Consider the following 12,834-nt stretch of genomic DNA (forward strand, 5'->3'; position numbering starts at 1 on the left):
GACTGCGCCTGGCTCGTGTCTCTGCATTTTCTTTGTGCAGGTACTGTGCTTTGGGATCATTTATCTTTTACTTTTCCCTCAAATGTTTTGGCCTCTAATACTGTCACTTGAAAGGAGCCTGTGTGGCTGAATGGGCACGTCAAGAACAGGGAAATGAAAAGGCAGCGTTGCAGGGAACGTAAGCTGTGTCCCCATTTCTTTAATGGAGATGCTTTGCATGCAAGATGAGCTTGTTGGTAAACACATTTACATGCGCAAAGGGTGCCTCTGGGCCTGGGGCAGTGGGGACCGGTATAAAAGCCAGTCCAACTGCAGGCTCCCTCATCCACTTCTCTTGCCTTCTCCTCCTTGGTGAACAAGGTGAGCTGCAACCACTTTTACCTCACTAAGTCTTTTTCTTATTGTCACTTTTTCTGAGAACCTTGCTCCTTGATGCTACTCCCTCATCTCTGTTTTCCTTGCCACCAATATGAGAGGTGGGAGAAGGTCTTGTCTGATTTTGCTGTCCTATCTTTGTGACTGGGGCTCTTCAATCTCTCTTGCTCCCAACACAGGCTAGCCCTGCTCCCCTGCCTGTGCCTTGTCTCTTGCCGAGCAGGCTGTCAGGCTGCACCTCACGTGCTGCCTGTGCTTTCCCTGCCCTCTCTCCCAGGTGCACCTTCATCCCACAGCCATGTCCTGCTACGATCTGTGCCGTCCCTGTGGCCCAACCCCGCTGGCCAACAGCTGCAACGAGCCCTGTGTCAGGCAGTGCCAGGACTCCCGCGTGGTGATCCAGCCCTCTCCCGTGGTGGTGACCCTGCCCGGACCCATCCTCAGCTCCTTCCCCCAGAACACCGCTGTGGGATCCTCAGCATCTGCTGCTGTTGGCAGCATCCTGAGTGAGGAGGGAGTGCCCATCTCCTCCGGGGGCTATGGCCTCTCTGGCCTTGGTGGTCGCTACTGTGGCAGAAGGTGCCTGCCCTGCTAAAGCCGGGATGGACGCCCAGTGAGTGCATCGACCAGGAAGCCCAGAGCCAGGTGCCGGACTGAGGACGGAGCTGCTGGCCCGGGTTTCCAGATGGGTTGAGCAGCCTTGTGCCCTCCTGCAAAGGAGGGAGGGAAGCAATTGCTGTCTGGAAACATGGCCAACATATGTCTTATTCTTGATTGTCTTGGTTTTAATAACTTGCCTTTCATCTGTGATTTTTGAGTTTCACATTGACTTGGTATAATGGTATTCTTTTAAATGATCAGTGGTGTGCTTTTATTGTGGAATTAAGGGAAAGCTGAGTCTTGCTTGCTGTCTTTCAGTTGGAATGTTTTAAACGGCTTATTTCCCTCATATAAATATGCATATTCCTTTTTATTTGCAGAATACTACTTGACTTTTTATCATTAAATTGATGTTGCATCTGGATTTGAGTTTCATTGTGGTTTTTTTTCTCCATTTTTTTCATACCCTTGTGGAGGAATGTTTCATTATATGGAAATCTATGCAGAGTACATTCTTAGTGGAAAGTGCGAATTGAATACTCAACACAATTAACATAACAAAAATATTTATTTTTTGTTTACACTCTTGTGAAGCATTCAACGGGTTTACATATATATTTTTCTTGCTAGTTCTTTCCAAAGTTTTTTTACATCTCTGTGAAAAGTACAATTATGATAATTCCAGTTGGGAGCTTTCTGATTTTATCACTTATTTGACATATTTGAAACTCTGAGAATTGGTAAGTGCATGATAAGATTTTCAGGAGCAGTATTTGGGTGTCTCTCTTTGGTTAAATTGAACATTACCAGACACTGAAGCTTTAGCCATGACATGCTTTGATCTTGACTCAAGGCTTCAAAGGTGAAGTGAATGTACAAATCTCATCAGAGTAGTAAGACACTTTACATGGTTGTATCATTAATAAATTTTTATGATGGGTTTTGATGCCCTTTCTTTCAAAACTTAAACAAAGCCAAATAAATCTTATTGCTTAGCTAATCCACACAAGAACTCTCACAATATAAAAGAAAAATTATGTGAGTGAAGAACTAGACAAATGCCCCTACTTAAGGACAGTTTGTTTTTAATCCTCACCATCTAATAATGTTCTAAATGATGTTTAAAGTCAGCACATTGTGTGCAACTAAGAAACATCAAAGAATAATAAAGAATACCCTTTTCTGTAGGTACACAAGTTTCAGGAAAATTATCCAAGTTTTTAATTGTATTGACTCCTTTGCTCTCCTGCTGGAGCTACACGTGGTCTGGCAGGACATAGAGCAGGAAAGCAATAAGAATGAGAGTTGTGTAATTTCTGATGACTCTATACCTCATGCATGGTTTTCTCTTTTAGAGCTCACTAAAATCTATTTGAAAATCAAATTATCATAGGGCTGAGATAGAAATAGTGGAGGAACCAGAGGGAAGATACCTGGCATTCAAGTTCAGTGGTGGAACCAGGCCAAATCTCCACTTGGGGGCGGAGAAGAGGTATGTTTACTTTTTTTCAAATGTTTTATGCTTATGTTCCAAGTTTTCTTTACTTAAGAAATACTTGCAAAGTTACCAATGCACGGGGAAAAAAAAAAGTTTAGAGATAAGATGGGATGGGCCCCCTTTTAGGCTGTGGCTTGAAGCAGCAAAGGCAAAGTATGAAAGATGGTAAATCAATAGGCACTAGACTGAGTGGAGTCTCACAGAATTGGTTCCTGTGAATGTGTTTTCTAAACAAATAATTGAAGGGCCTGGAATGCGTACACGAGCATATGGTGTCCTGTTGACAGAACTGGTATGAGTGAAGTAATTAGTTATTCACTCAGATGTGCGGGGAATCACTGATTGCACTCTGTGCATCAAAGAATGGCTTCGTTCTTGGTGGCAGGAAAGTGCCTTTCTATGATGCAAATGAACGTGTAGCATAAAGAGTAGAGAAAGGAGTATCAAAAGAATGAAATGTCTGGTTAAGTGTCCTGTGTCCAACAACAGCATATCCTGAAAGGTACATTTGTGGTACTTGTGAATGAAAAAGCTTGGAGAACTACTCTCTGCTGTAAGCCCCTAAACCTATGCTTGTTGAATTAAAAGAATAAAAGAAAGCAGCGTCCTGGAACTAGCTGTCTTTGGACAGCGTGGCATCACGGAGTGTTTGTGCAGGATGTTGGAGTCTTTATTAAATGTATCATTAGAGAGACGGTTCCTGAAGAATGTGAACATAAATTTGAAAGCCTTTGTATGTTAAGATTGGAGAAATGGGTACAATAGCTATGCATACAGATATTTAAAAATTTATGAGACTATTGAGGCATCCTTTTTTACATGAATTAGTTCCCACATATATTTTTGCAGGTGGAACATTTTCTTGGTAATGTAATTGTTTTACTTTTGTTTTCCAGTCTACATTCAGCCTGGCATTGCATGAGAAGCCTACTCTACCCATTAAAAATTCTTTCATCTGCACAATTTACGGGTACTTTTAATTTCTGGTACTTTTATACCGACTCTATTAGTGTCAATATGAAATTATTCCAAGCGCAGTCTAATAAAGACTTTTTTTTCAGCTCCTCAGCAATTTATTAGCTTGTGGGTGTCTCGGGAACACAATCTAAGATCACATTCAAGCCACTTACTAAAACTCTTTGTGTGCAATTCCCCGTCTGACCCACTTAAGAACAATTACCAGCTAAGTTGTTCACCATCTTTCATGAGTTCTTTGAGCCAATCAGACTAATCTGGAGTGGAGCCATGGTCAGGAGACAGTTCAGAAGTCTTTTTGAAAATACTGCCGTCATCTCTGATGAACTTGTTTTTAAAATCTGAAATAGTATACCAAATAGAAGCTCTTGTATTAATAGAAGGAAGCAGAACAGAAGTGTTGAAAACTTCTGTGGGTATTGTTACAAGTTTTACAGGAAAATTAATTCTCTAAGTTGCCAGTAAGCACCTGATGCTACAAAAGAATTTGTATTTCAAAAATGTACATGTTGCCATTTTTATGGGTCGGTAGCATTGTTTAGGTCTGGAAAGGAAGAGAAATATTTAAGAGCACACGTGGGTCACTTTAGATAATGTTATTGAAAAATGAAAACCAGTTTAAGTTTTTTTAAAAGGTTGATTTTTTCTTTAAAACAATTTTCATGGTTGGTTTTCATAGTCTGTTTAAATACAAATGACTTAACTTTGTGAAGTTATAAACCTATGTATTGGCTTATAGATGGCAAAAAATGATCTTGGTTCAGAGGTTTTAAAGACATCCCATTTGGGCAGATGATGAGGCTGTTAAAACCTCATCATATATCAAGAACAGTTTGATAACTTCTGTGAATATGAACATTGTTAATGAAAATTGTGAAGGACTTTGAAGCCCTTCTTCTTTAGGAATCTGAGACCAAGAACTTTTATTTCCCAGATGTCTATGAATCCTCATGCACAATATTTAGCAACTCATCTCCAAGGAGAGGTTCAAACCCTGCAGCTTGTACAGGAGACACTGTAAAGTGAAAAAAGAAAAAAAAATTTTGTATATATATTCTACTATGCAATGAACTTCCATCAGTCTGCAGTTCAATCACTTTGTACTGCAGTCTGTAGTGAGGGGAAAAAATACGATGACAAGCAGGCCCTTGTGTGTTTTTTTTCCCCACAATGACTCTGCAGTTGAGCTTGTGCAAGGATAATACCTCAAAATACCTTAAAATTCGTTTGTGTCCTCAAGACGACTTGTTCATATCTGTGGTCTGAGATGGTATAGAGGGAGTTATAGGATACCTTTGTAAAAGAATGGATGAATCAAGTTTAAATGTCCCTGTGTGCTAGCAGCTTTGCCTCAGACTGCATTATTGAAGTGTAATAGGGTGATACTATCTGAATTTGATATGATATAATAGTATTTTTCTCTGAATGTCACACAGGGCTCTGATTCTTTCTCAGTGGATTCAGTGGGTTTTCAGGTGTGCACATGCCTGTGCTTTCTTGCAGGGCCTTCACAAAACACAGAAGTTCAATCTGGATTGTTCTTATTCTTGGCTGGAGTCAGAGCTTTGTAAACTTTGGTGGAGACCAGAATTTATTAAGGATTTACACTCATATTCTTAATAAAAGAACGCCTTTGGATGATGAATTATGTATTGTATAAATTCTTTTTAATATTTTTCCTTATGACTAAAGTGAAACATACACTGGAGCATAAATTTTGTTGTTACTGAAAGGTGGCACTGGAATAAATTTGGTCCATAATACCAGAAGATGAGAGAAACTGGAATTTTCCAGTTGAGAGACGGAATATGTATGTCAGAAGATAAGGAAATGAATACAAAGTAATAAACAGTAAGGAAAAGACATTTAATCAGTTAGAAGCATTTTGCATTCAGGACATACTTGTTGGTAAATAATTTCATGCACAAAGGATGTCTGTGGTCCTCAGGCCATCTGAGATGCAGTATAAAACTAACTCAACTCAAGGTCCTTCCTACCACTTCTCTTACCTTTTTCCTCTTTTGTGAACAAGGTTAGTTCAAATCTACTTCTCTCTATTTGCTGAATTCTTGCCTTCATAACAATTTGGTTGCTCTTCTTTTTTCTCCACAGTATTCTGTCAATTGCCGGATTGGTTGGGGGGTAGACTTTTTCTCTTTAAAAAGTTGTTTTTTGCTGTTAGAATTGCAGGTATTTCTGGAGTCCTGACTTTGTCATCTAGATCCTTGAAATGGTGATATAAATCTGTACAAATGTGGGCTTTCAGATATGCTAAGTGACTTAGCAAATAATAATAATAATAATAATAATAATAACAACAACAATAACAACAACAACAACAAACTGAATGGGTAGAACACCTGTGTAAGGGGGTTGGAATTAGGTGATATTTAAAGGTACCTTCCATTGGTCCCTTCCAACCATTCTATGATTACGGAGATTTATGTGCTCATTCATCTTTCAAGTAGCAGTGTGCATTTTATATCTTTAAGGTCTTATTCACCATCTCTAATTCCTGAAATTTCAGCTGGGTTATGTGAAAACAACAGTCTTTGTAAAGGATGTGGATACATTTATCTTCAGAAATGTCATCCAGAAAAATTCTTTTCTGTGCTGTTTATTCCATGGGAGGCTTCTTCAATGTTCCCATTGTTGTTATGATCAATCTGTTACTGGGCACAGTGGGAAACGAGGGTAAAATGAACCAGATACTAAAAGAAACAGCTGGAGAGCAAGGAAACTAGGAAGGTTTAAAGCAGAGGTTTGTAAGTTTTAAAAATCCATTATGTTGAACCACAAGTTTTTGAGCTCTAAATACCACTTTCTAAATGAAGACAAAATGAAGCTGCATACTGAGATTAGAAGGGATAGTCATACTGAGTTCAGCAAAGATATTGGCTCTAATCACATATCCTCAACGTTCTTCTACTCTAGTAATCAACATGATCAACATGGACTTCAATATGATAGACAACACCAAAAAGTTCTGCTTGGTGTCTTATAGTTGCCAAGTTTTGCAATTATGTTATAAGGTGCCATGACATCTCCTGCAAGTTTAGAGAAATGGTTTCAGGGACCTTGAGGACAAGGAGAGAGAATAGCAAAAATAAAGGAGAGCTGAGCATCCAGTGGACTGAGATGGACATAGGAAACATCGAACTTTGTGTTTATTGGTGTGTTGGAACCAGACACAGGGAGTATGCAGGGAACTCCCGGCTTCCTCATAGATGTCGTGTCTGTGGACAAGTTGTCTGGGAAAGATTTCCAAAGATGTCAACTGCAGGTATGCTTAACTATATTGAAATTTGTACCTCTTCATAGGCAAAGTTGGAACCTGGAAAATAAGCCTTCCTTTCTTTTTCCAGATGTCTACTGAACTCTGTACATAAGTACATTTGTGGTATTACTCATAATTACTACTTCTACAATTCTCTGAATACCTGGGGCTGGATCTCAGTAGTGTCTTTCCAGACATAGAGCCAATCACAATACTAAAATTAAAGTAATGATACAGGTATGTGTCCTTTTGTTCTGCTGCCAGCCATTCCACTGGTTCACCAGCAACAGAGAGAGGATTATTTCAGCCTCCGTCTTGTAGCATATTTAAAAATTCTGTTTCCTTCTCAACTTATTCCACACTCAACTCCTGAAAGGATCCCTGAAAAGCTCCTGTTGTCCTGATACCTGAGCTGAGTAAATGTAAGTGTAGTACAACTCCTACATTGCATTCACTTCTGGTCCTGTATTTCAGACTTCCCTCCATCCCACAGCCATGTCCTGCTACGAGCGGTGTCCTTCCACCTCCTGCAGCCCAACCCCACTGGCGAATAGCTGCAACGAGCCCTGCATCAGGCAGTGCCAGGACTCGACAGTGGTGATCCAGCCCTCTCCCGTGGTGGTGACCCTTCCCGGACCCATCCTCAGCTCCTTCCCCCAGAACACCACTGTGGGATCCTCAGCATCTGCTGCTGTTGGGAGTGCTCTCAGTGCTGAGGGAGTGCCCATCTCCTCTGGCAGCTCCTCAGGATTTGGGAGCTTTGGCTACTCAAGCCTGGGCAGTGGGTACAGCCGGCCCTACCGTCGCTACAACACCTACCGCAGTGGCTTCTATGGGCCATGCTGAAGCGTGAGGAGCAAGTGGGAAGAAATGACCAGGGATGTTGAAGCACGACCCGACACAGGACTGAGCTCATGGCCATGGTTTTCAGAAGTGATGTTAGACACCCACAACTCCACCTGAAGTTAATGGAGCTGTGGGAGTTAGTAATTGCCTAAAATGAGGCCCCTACTCTTGTTATACTACTTTATATTTCTGATCAAGTATGTAGTTTTGCTGCACATCACTGTATGTGATACTACCTGGTGTAAAACTTATAATTTAGGCAGTAGATGGGACTTGATTGTCAAGGTGAAATGCTACACTGCAAGAAGAGCTCTGTCTGTGGAATACATCACCATGAGATGTGCCGTTCTTCCCATATTGAAACCTGTCGCTTTGCAGTATTTTAATCCACTCTTCGGTATTATTAAAGTTATGCTTTTATCATATCTCCAGTCTTCTGTTATTTTTTCCTTCCCCTCCTACCATCTTTTGAAACTTTTTCTGGGGGAAATTCATCACTGCATAGATCATCACTACCAGGCAGAGACATGATATGAATACTACTGGGGCCACTAATAAAGGAGGAGAACATATGTTTGGAGCTCAAGATTAAGAAGATATTTTCCTTTGCAGCTGAAATGCATATTGATCCCACACTGACTCATCATAATACTTGGCTTTCTGTATCTTTGCCAAGAAATGACTCTCAAGGCTGGAAGCATTTTATGATCTAACAGAATGGCGGGATGTCTAATCTAGCATATAAAGGTATTTGTTTTAAGGAATTCTGTTGTGATTCACGTTCTCAGTAACTCTGACCTGGAGCTGCAGGGTGCAAAGAAAGATTTACATTCTTTTGCCACCAAATCACTGCTTGAATGCTTGAATTTGTGAAGTAAAACATGAACGGCAGCAGAAGTCTCAAAGGAGGTATACACATAGCTTTTTGTGACACAGAGCAAAATTCTTTGATCTATTTACTGCATAAGTACTGTGTATTTCAGGGCTCCTTATAAAAGCTTGTCTGTCTTTACTGTCCTGGCTGCAGCGCTACGGAATTCCAACAAAAAACTCATGTCAAGGAATGAAGCACGCTAACGTAAAATAAATATAGGACACTGGTAAGCATTAAAACCTTTGGAAATCCTTGCAAGTAAACTGTTTTTGCTAAAAGTAAGGACCTGAGATTTAAACCGGATTTGCAACAGCCACTGAAGCTACTAAAACAAAGATTCGGGGGGAAAATTGAGGATGTTGGGAACATTTGAGGCATTAAAATAATTTCAATTATATAAAATCTGTTGCAGCTGGTTAAATTGTCCCCAATACTTAAATTGTTCCCAGTAGGTAAATTACTTATGGTTTATGTACCAGTCTAGTCTCATCCTGGCATCAAATAAAAAGCCTTCCTCAAAGCTGCTTTCATCTCAAAGACCTGTGAATCATTTGAATGCCTTGTACTATTACACTCAAGCCTCTGAAGACAACACAAAGATGATACAAATTTCAATTCATGTAAGTAATTTGTCAGCTCTTTGGCAATTTGGTAGTTCACCAGCCTGTCATGGGAGGACTCTGCTGTTACACAAAGGGTTTTAATTGAGTGTGTGGAATGTGAAACTCCATTACTGATCCATAAGTGAGAGCTGTTAAGTCCTGGTTCGCCAGCCTTAACAATCCCAAAAAGCAAGATCCAAAGGCTCTCAACCTCTTGGGTGAACTCTAGGTGCTAATTAGACTAATCTGGCAGAATATCAATGAAAACATTTCCAGGTTGTTAATGAGTCTGTTTCTAAAATATTATATACCCTGCAACAAAAACTGTTTATGTCCCTAGAGGGAAGAATGAGCAAAAGTTAGCATTCCTTGGCTATCTCATTCTACAGATGAAAGAGAAATTAATTCTCCAGGTGATTGACTGTTTTAACCTACTATAAGGAAATAATCTTTTAAAACATATAAAAAGATGATAGGTAGTATGTTGGATAGTCGAGATTTTGAGGAAAGGGAAGAAAAAGACTCTCTACTTTTCTAGAAAAGGAGAGGAAAATTTTCTTGTGAAGAATCATTAAAATATGCAGACCTATAGGATTTTGCAGAAGATGAAGATTTGGCTTTTTTTTTAATCAATTATGAAAATTTTTAATAAAATAATTAAAGTTTCTGAAGGTGTTTACCTTGAATTAGTTTGTGAAGTCCTTTGAGTGATCTTGACTCACACACTTTGAAATTAGGTTATTAGCCAGGTGATGCCGGTGCTGAGATCTTGTCACGTACCTTGAACATTAGGTAGCATGAAACTTTGCATATTTGAGCCATTAGTGAAAAGCTGTTATGAACTTTGAAGTCCTTTGTTCTTCTGAAGACCAAGACCAACCTATGTATAAGGACACTCTTCATTTAGAGTTAATTCATATCTCTTGCTGAGGGACAGTGATGCTAAGAGGACAGACGTGATCCCTGCTTTTTGCATACTTCCCATCTGTGCAAGTATTTCCAGCAGGTTGGCGTATAGCCAGGGCAGGCCACTGCAGGCTGCAGAGGTGAAAAAAATCATATAACGATAAATACAATGGAGAACTGCTCCGTGTAACTTCTATTAATGCCGTAGTTTAGCTCAGGCAGAGCACTACCTCTAAGAACCAATACTTGAGAGCAATCTTTAACACGCACATTCATACTTAATTTGATGTGAATATTGCTGCACATCCCAGTGATTTACTGGGATTTCAGGTAGGAATAATGGTGATTCCTCACGTAAGAGACTCCACTGAAATCATATCAAGAAGTAGAGGCAGTTAATAAATGTCAGAAAGTAATAAGATCAAGTAATCAAGCTCTTTCATTAAAAGTGTGATTGTTTGACTTTGACATGGAAAATTAATTTAAAATTTATGATTGGGTAAAGAAATGCAGCCTTGTATGTATTTGTATTAGCTGTATTCGTACAAACTGGGAAAACTGTGGGTTAGCCCAAGCAGGTTTAGAACGTGTTTTATTGTCTCTGGTCAGCAATTCTCACCAGTCTTAATTTTCTTTTGCAATACTCATGGAAACCTGGTGCTCTTCTCAGCTGTATGTTTGTGTGGGATTGAAATAGTGCAGAAGTGCAAAATTTGGGAATACCTATTTTACATTTTGTCTTGTCTTGTGGTAAAGCTGAGTCCTTGGAATGGAAATGTTTGTGAATTGAGCCCGGACCCCCACCTCAGAGCTACATGATTATTCACCTAAAGGAGTGAAGTCTTGAATAAGGACTACACATCGTATACAATCCCCTTAAGCAGTGTCTTGATGACTAAAAAGAAACATAAAATGTACATTGGCCTCAGGAGGCAACATAATGACTGCTGTAATTCAAACGAGTCACCACAGTCTTCCAAGCAATTAAGTGGGTGCACATTGTTGAAGATGAAAGCTTTGTCTATACTGGAATGTGAATGTAATAAGGGGAGGGAAAAAAATAGAGCAATACTAAAAGAGATTTTGAAAGGAAAAAAAAAAAAAGGATTCATCAGTTTGGTGGATTTTGCATGCAAAAGTATGGATTGTTAAATAATTTCATGCATAATATATGTCTCTGGTCTGCAGGCAGTCTGGAACATGGTATAAAAGCCTATACAACACAAGACTCTTCCATCCACTTCTCTCGCCTTATTCGCCCAGGTGAACAGGTAAGTCTGAATCTTCCCTGTGTCTTTTAAAATGCTAAACTATTACTTTGATGACTGCTCCTTTTTTTGTTGTTGTTATTCTTAGTTCTTTGTAAATATTGCTAGGTTTTTTCCTTTTGGGAAGGAAAATTAGAAAGGCTTACTTCTGCCAAAAGAAAGGCTTTGTTTACTTGTGAAACAGGGTGTAATGAGACAGAACTTAGAGGATACTGGCAGTATTGTCTCTCAAAACAAGCATCTTCATTCTCCATTTTAGAGACAAATGCTAAGGGAGTAGCTAGCCAATGAACTTGGTTGGAAATACAGTCTCATCTTAAGAAACTGGGACTAGCAAAAAATAATTAAAAAAAAAGTGCTGAGTTCCAGGATCCATCCCCAAGTCCCATTTTCCACAGGCAGAAGAGCAGGCATCCCAGCAGACACAAATACATTGAATTCAAATCAAGACAGAAACCTCTGATCGGGAAAATAATCCTTCACACTCCAAGTTTGCCTGTTCTGGTCATATGACATTTGGGAGCAAATGATGCTTTTCAAACACTTTTCTATAGTTCTGCAAATGCTGCTGGCTGGGCTGTTAGTGACTAAGTTCTAGCATTAAGACACTAAACCCACTTATGGGTCAATGTTCAGCTCAGGGCCACTTCCCATGCCTCATGAGAGCTCCAGCTGCTCTTCTCCATCTCCTGGTAGAGGCATGATTGCACCTTCTCCAGAGAGACAGTGCAAAGGGAAACTACCAAGGAATGGGAAATGCCTTTGCTGGTACGGGCTAGGGCAAACTGTACCAGGACTGGCACCGGAGTCCAGAGGCCAGCCCCAGAGCAGAGACATCCTCCAGCAGCCTTATACAAATAAGAGAAGCCCCTATGCTATGTTCAGACTGCCTGCTGTGGATTTTGATCTAATAACTGATTACCTCCCTGACCACCTTCTCTAGGTACTTTCACATATGTTATCCTCCTACCTGACTTTTATAAACTTAATACAGCTTTTATATTGCTTTTACTTTCTTCCTTGTATTTCAGACTTCCCCCTGTCCCACAGACATGTCTTCCTATGACCTGTGCCCTCCCACCCCCTGTGGCCCAACCCCGCTGGCGAATAGCTGCAACGAGCCCTGCGTCAGGCAGTGCCAGGACTCGACAGTGGTGATCCAGCCCTCTCCAGTGGTGGTGACCCTGCCCGGACCCATCCTCAGCTCCTTCCCCCAGAACACCGCTGTGGGATCCACCACCTCTGCAGCCGTGGGCAGCACTCTCAGCTCTGAGGGAGTGCCCATCTCCTCCGGCAGCTCCTCGGGATTTGGGAGCTTTGGCTACCCAAGCCTGGGCGGTGGGTACAGCCGGCCCTACCGTCGCTACAACACCTACCGCAGTGGCTTTAGCGAGCCGTGCTAAAGCGTGAGGAGCAAGCGGGAAGAAATGGCCAGGAACGCTGAAGCACGACCTGACGCAGGACTGAGCTTGTGGCCATGGTTTTCAGAAGTGATGTTAGACACCCACAACTCCACCTGAAGTTAATGGAGCTGTGGGAGCTTGGCATCCCCTAAAATCAGGCCTTTGCTTGTCTTATTCTTTGAACACTTCATACTTCTGATGAAATGTATT

General features: G+C 40.7%; 3 protein-coding genes across 3 annotated transcripts; all 3 read left to right on the forward strand.

Moving 5' to 3' along the window:
* Positions 1–658: 658 nt before the first annotated feature.
* LOC104616337 (feather keratin 1) lies at positions 659–1,140 on the forward strand. The gene has a single exon (XM_010281903.1). It carries the CDS (start codon positions 674–676, stop codon positions 968–970), a length of 297 nt encoding a protein of 98 aa, XP_010280205.1. The 5' UTR covers positions 659–673; the 3' UTR covers positions 971–1,140.
* Positions 1,141–7,220: 6,080 nt separating this feature from the next.
* On the forward strand, positions 7,221–7,571 carry LOC104616293 (feather keratin 4-like). Its single transcript, XM_010281905.1, has one exon. The coding sequence runs from the start codon at positions 7,221–7,223 to the stop codon at positions 7,569–7,571; it is 351 nt and encodes a 116-aa protein (XP_010280207.1).
* Positions 7,572–12,273: 4,702 nt separating this feature from the next.
* LOC104616289 (feather beta keratin-like) lies at positions 12,274–12,624 on the forward strand. The gene has a single exon (XM_010281904.1). It carries the CDS (start codon positions 12,274–12,276, stop codon positions 12,622–12,624), a length of 351 nt encoding a protein of 116 aa, XP_010280206.1.
* Positions 12,625–12,834: the final 210 nt, after the last annotated feature.

Source organism: Phaethon lepturus, unplaced genomic scaffold (assembly GCF_000687285.1).
Source record: "Phaethon lepturus isolate BGI_N335 unplaced genomic scaffold, ASM68728v1 scaffold15592, whole genome shotgun sequence".
Lineage (NCBI taxonomy): Eukaryota > Metazoa > Chordata > Aves > Phaethontiformes > Phaethontidae > Phaethon > Phaethon lepturus.

Coding starts and splice junctions, on each gene's coding strand:
- LOC104616337 (XM_010281903.1), top strand. CDS start 674: ATGTCCTGCTACGATCTGTGCCGTCCCTGTGGCCCAACCCCGCTGGCC.
- LOC104616293 (XM_010281905.1), top strand. CDS start 7,221: ATGTCCTGCTACGAGCGGTGTCCTTCCACCTCCTGCAGCCCAACCCCA.
- LOC104616289 (XM_010281904.1), top strand. CDS start 12,274: ATGTCTTCCTATGACCTGTGCCCTCCCACCCCCTGTGGCCCAACCCCG.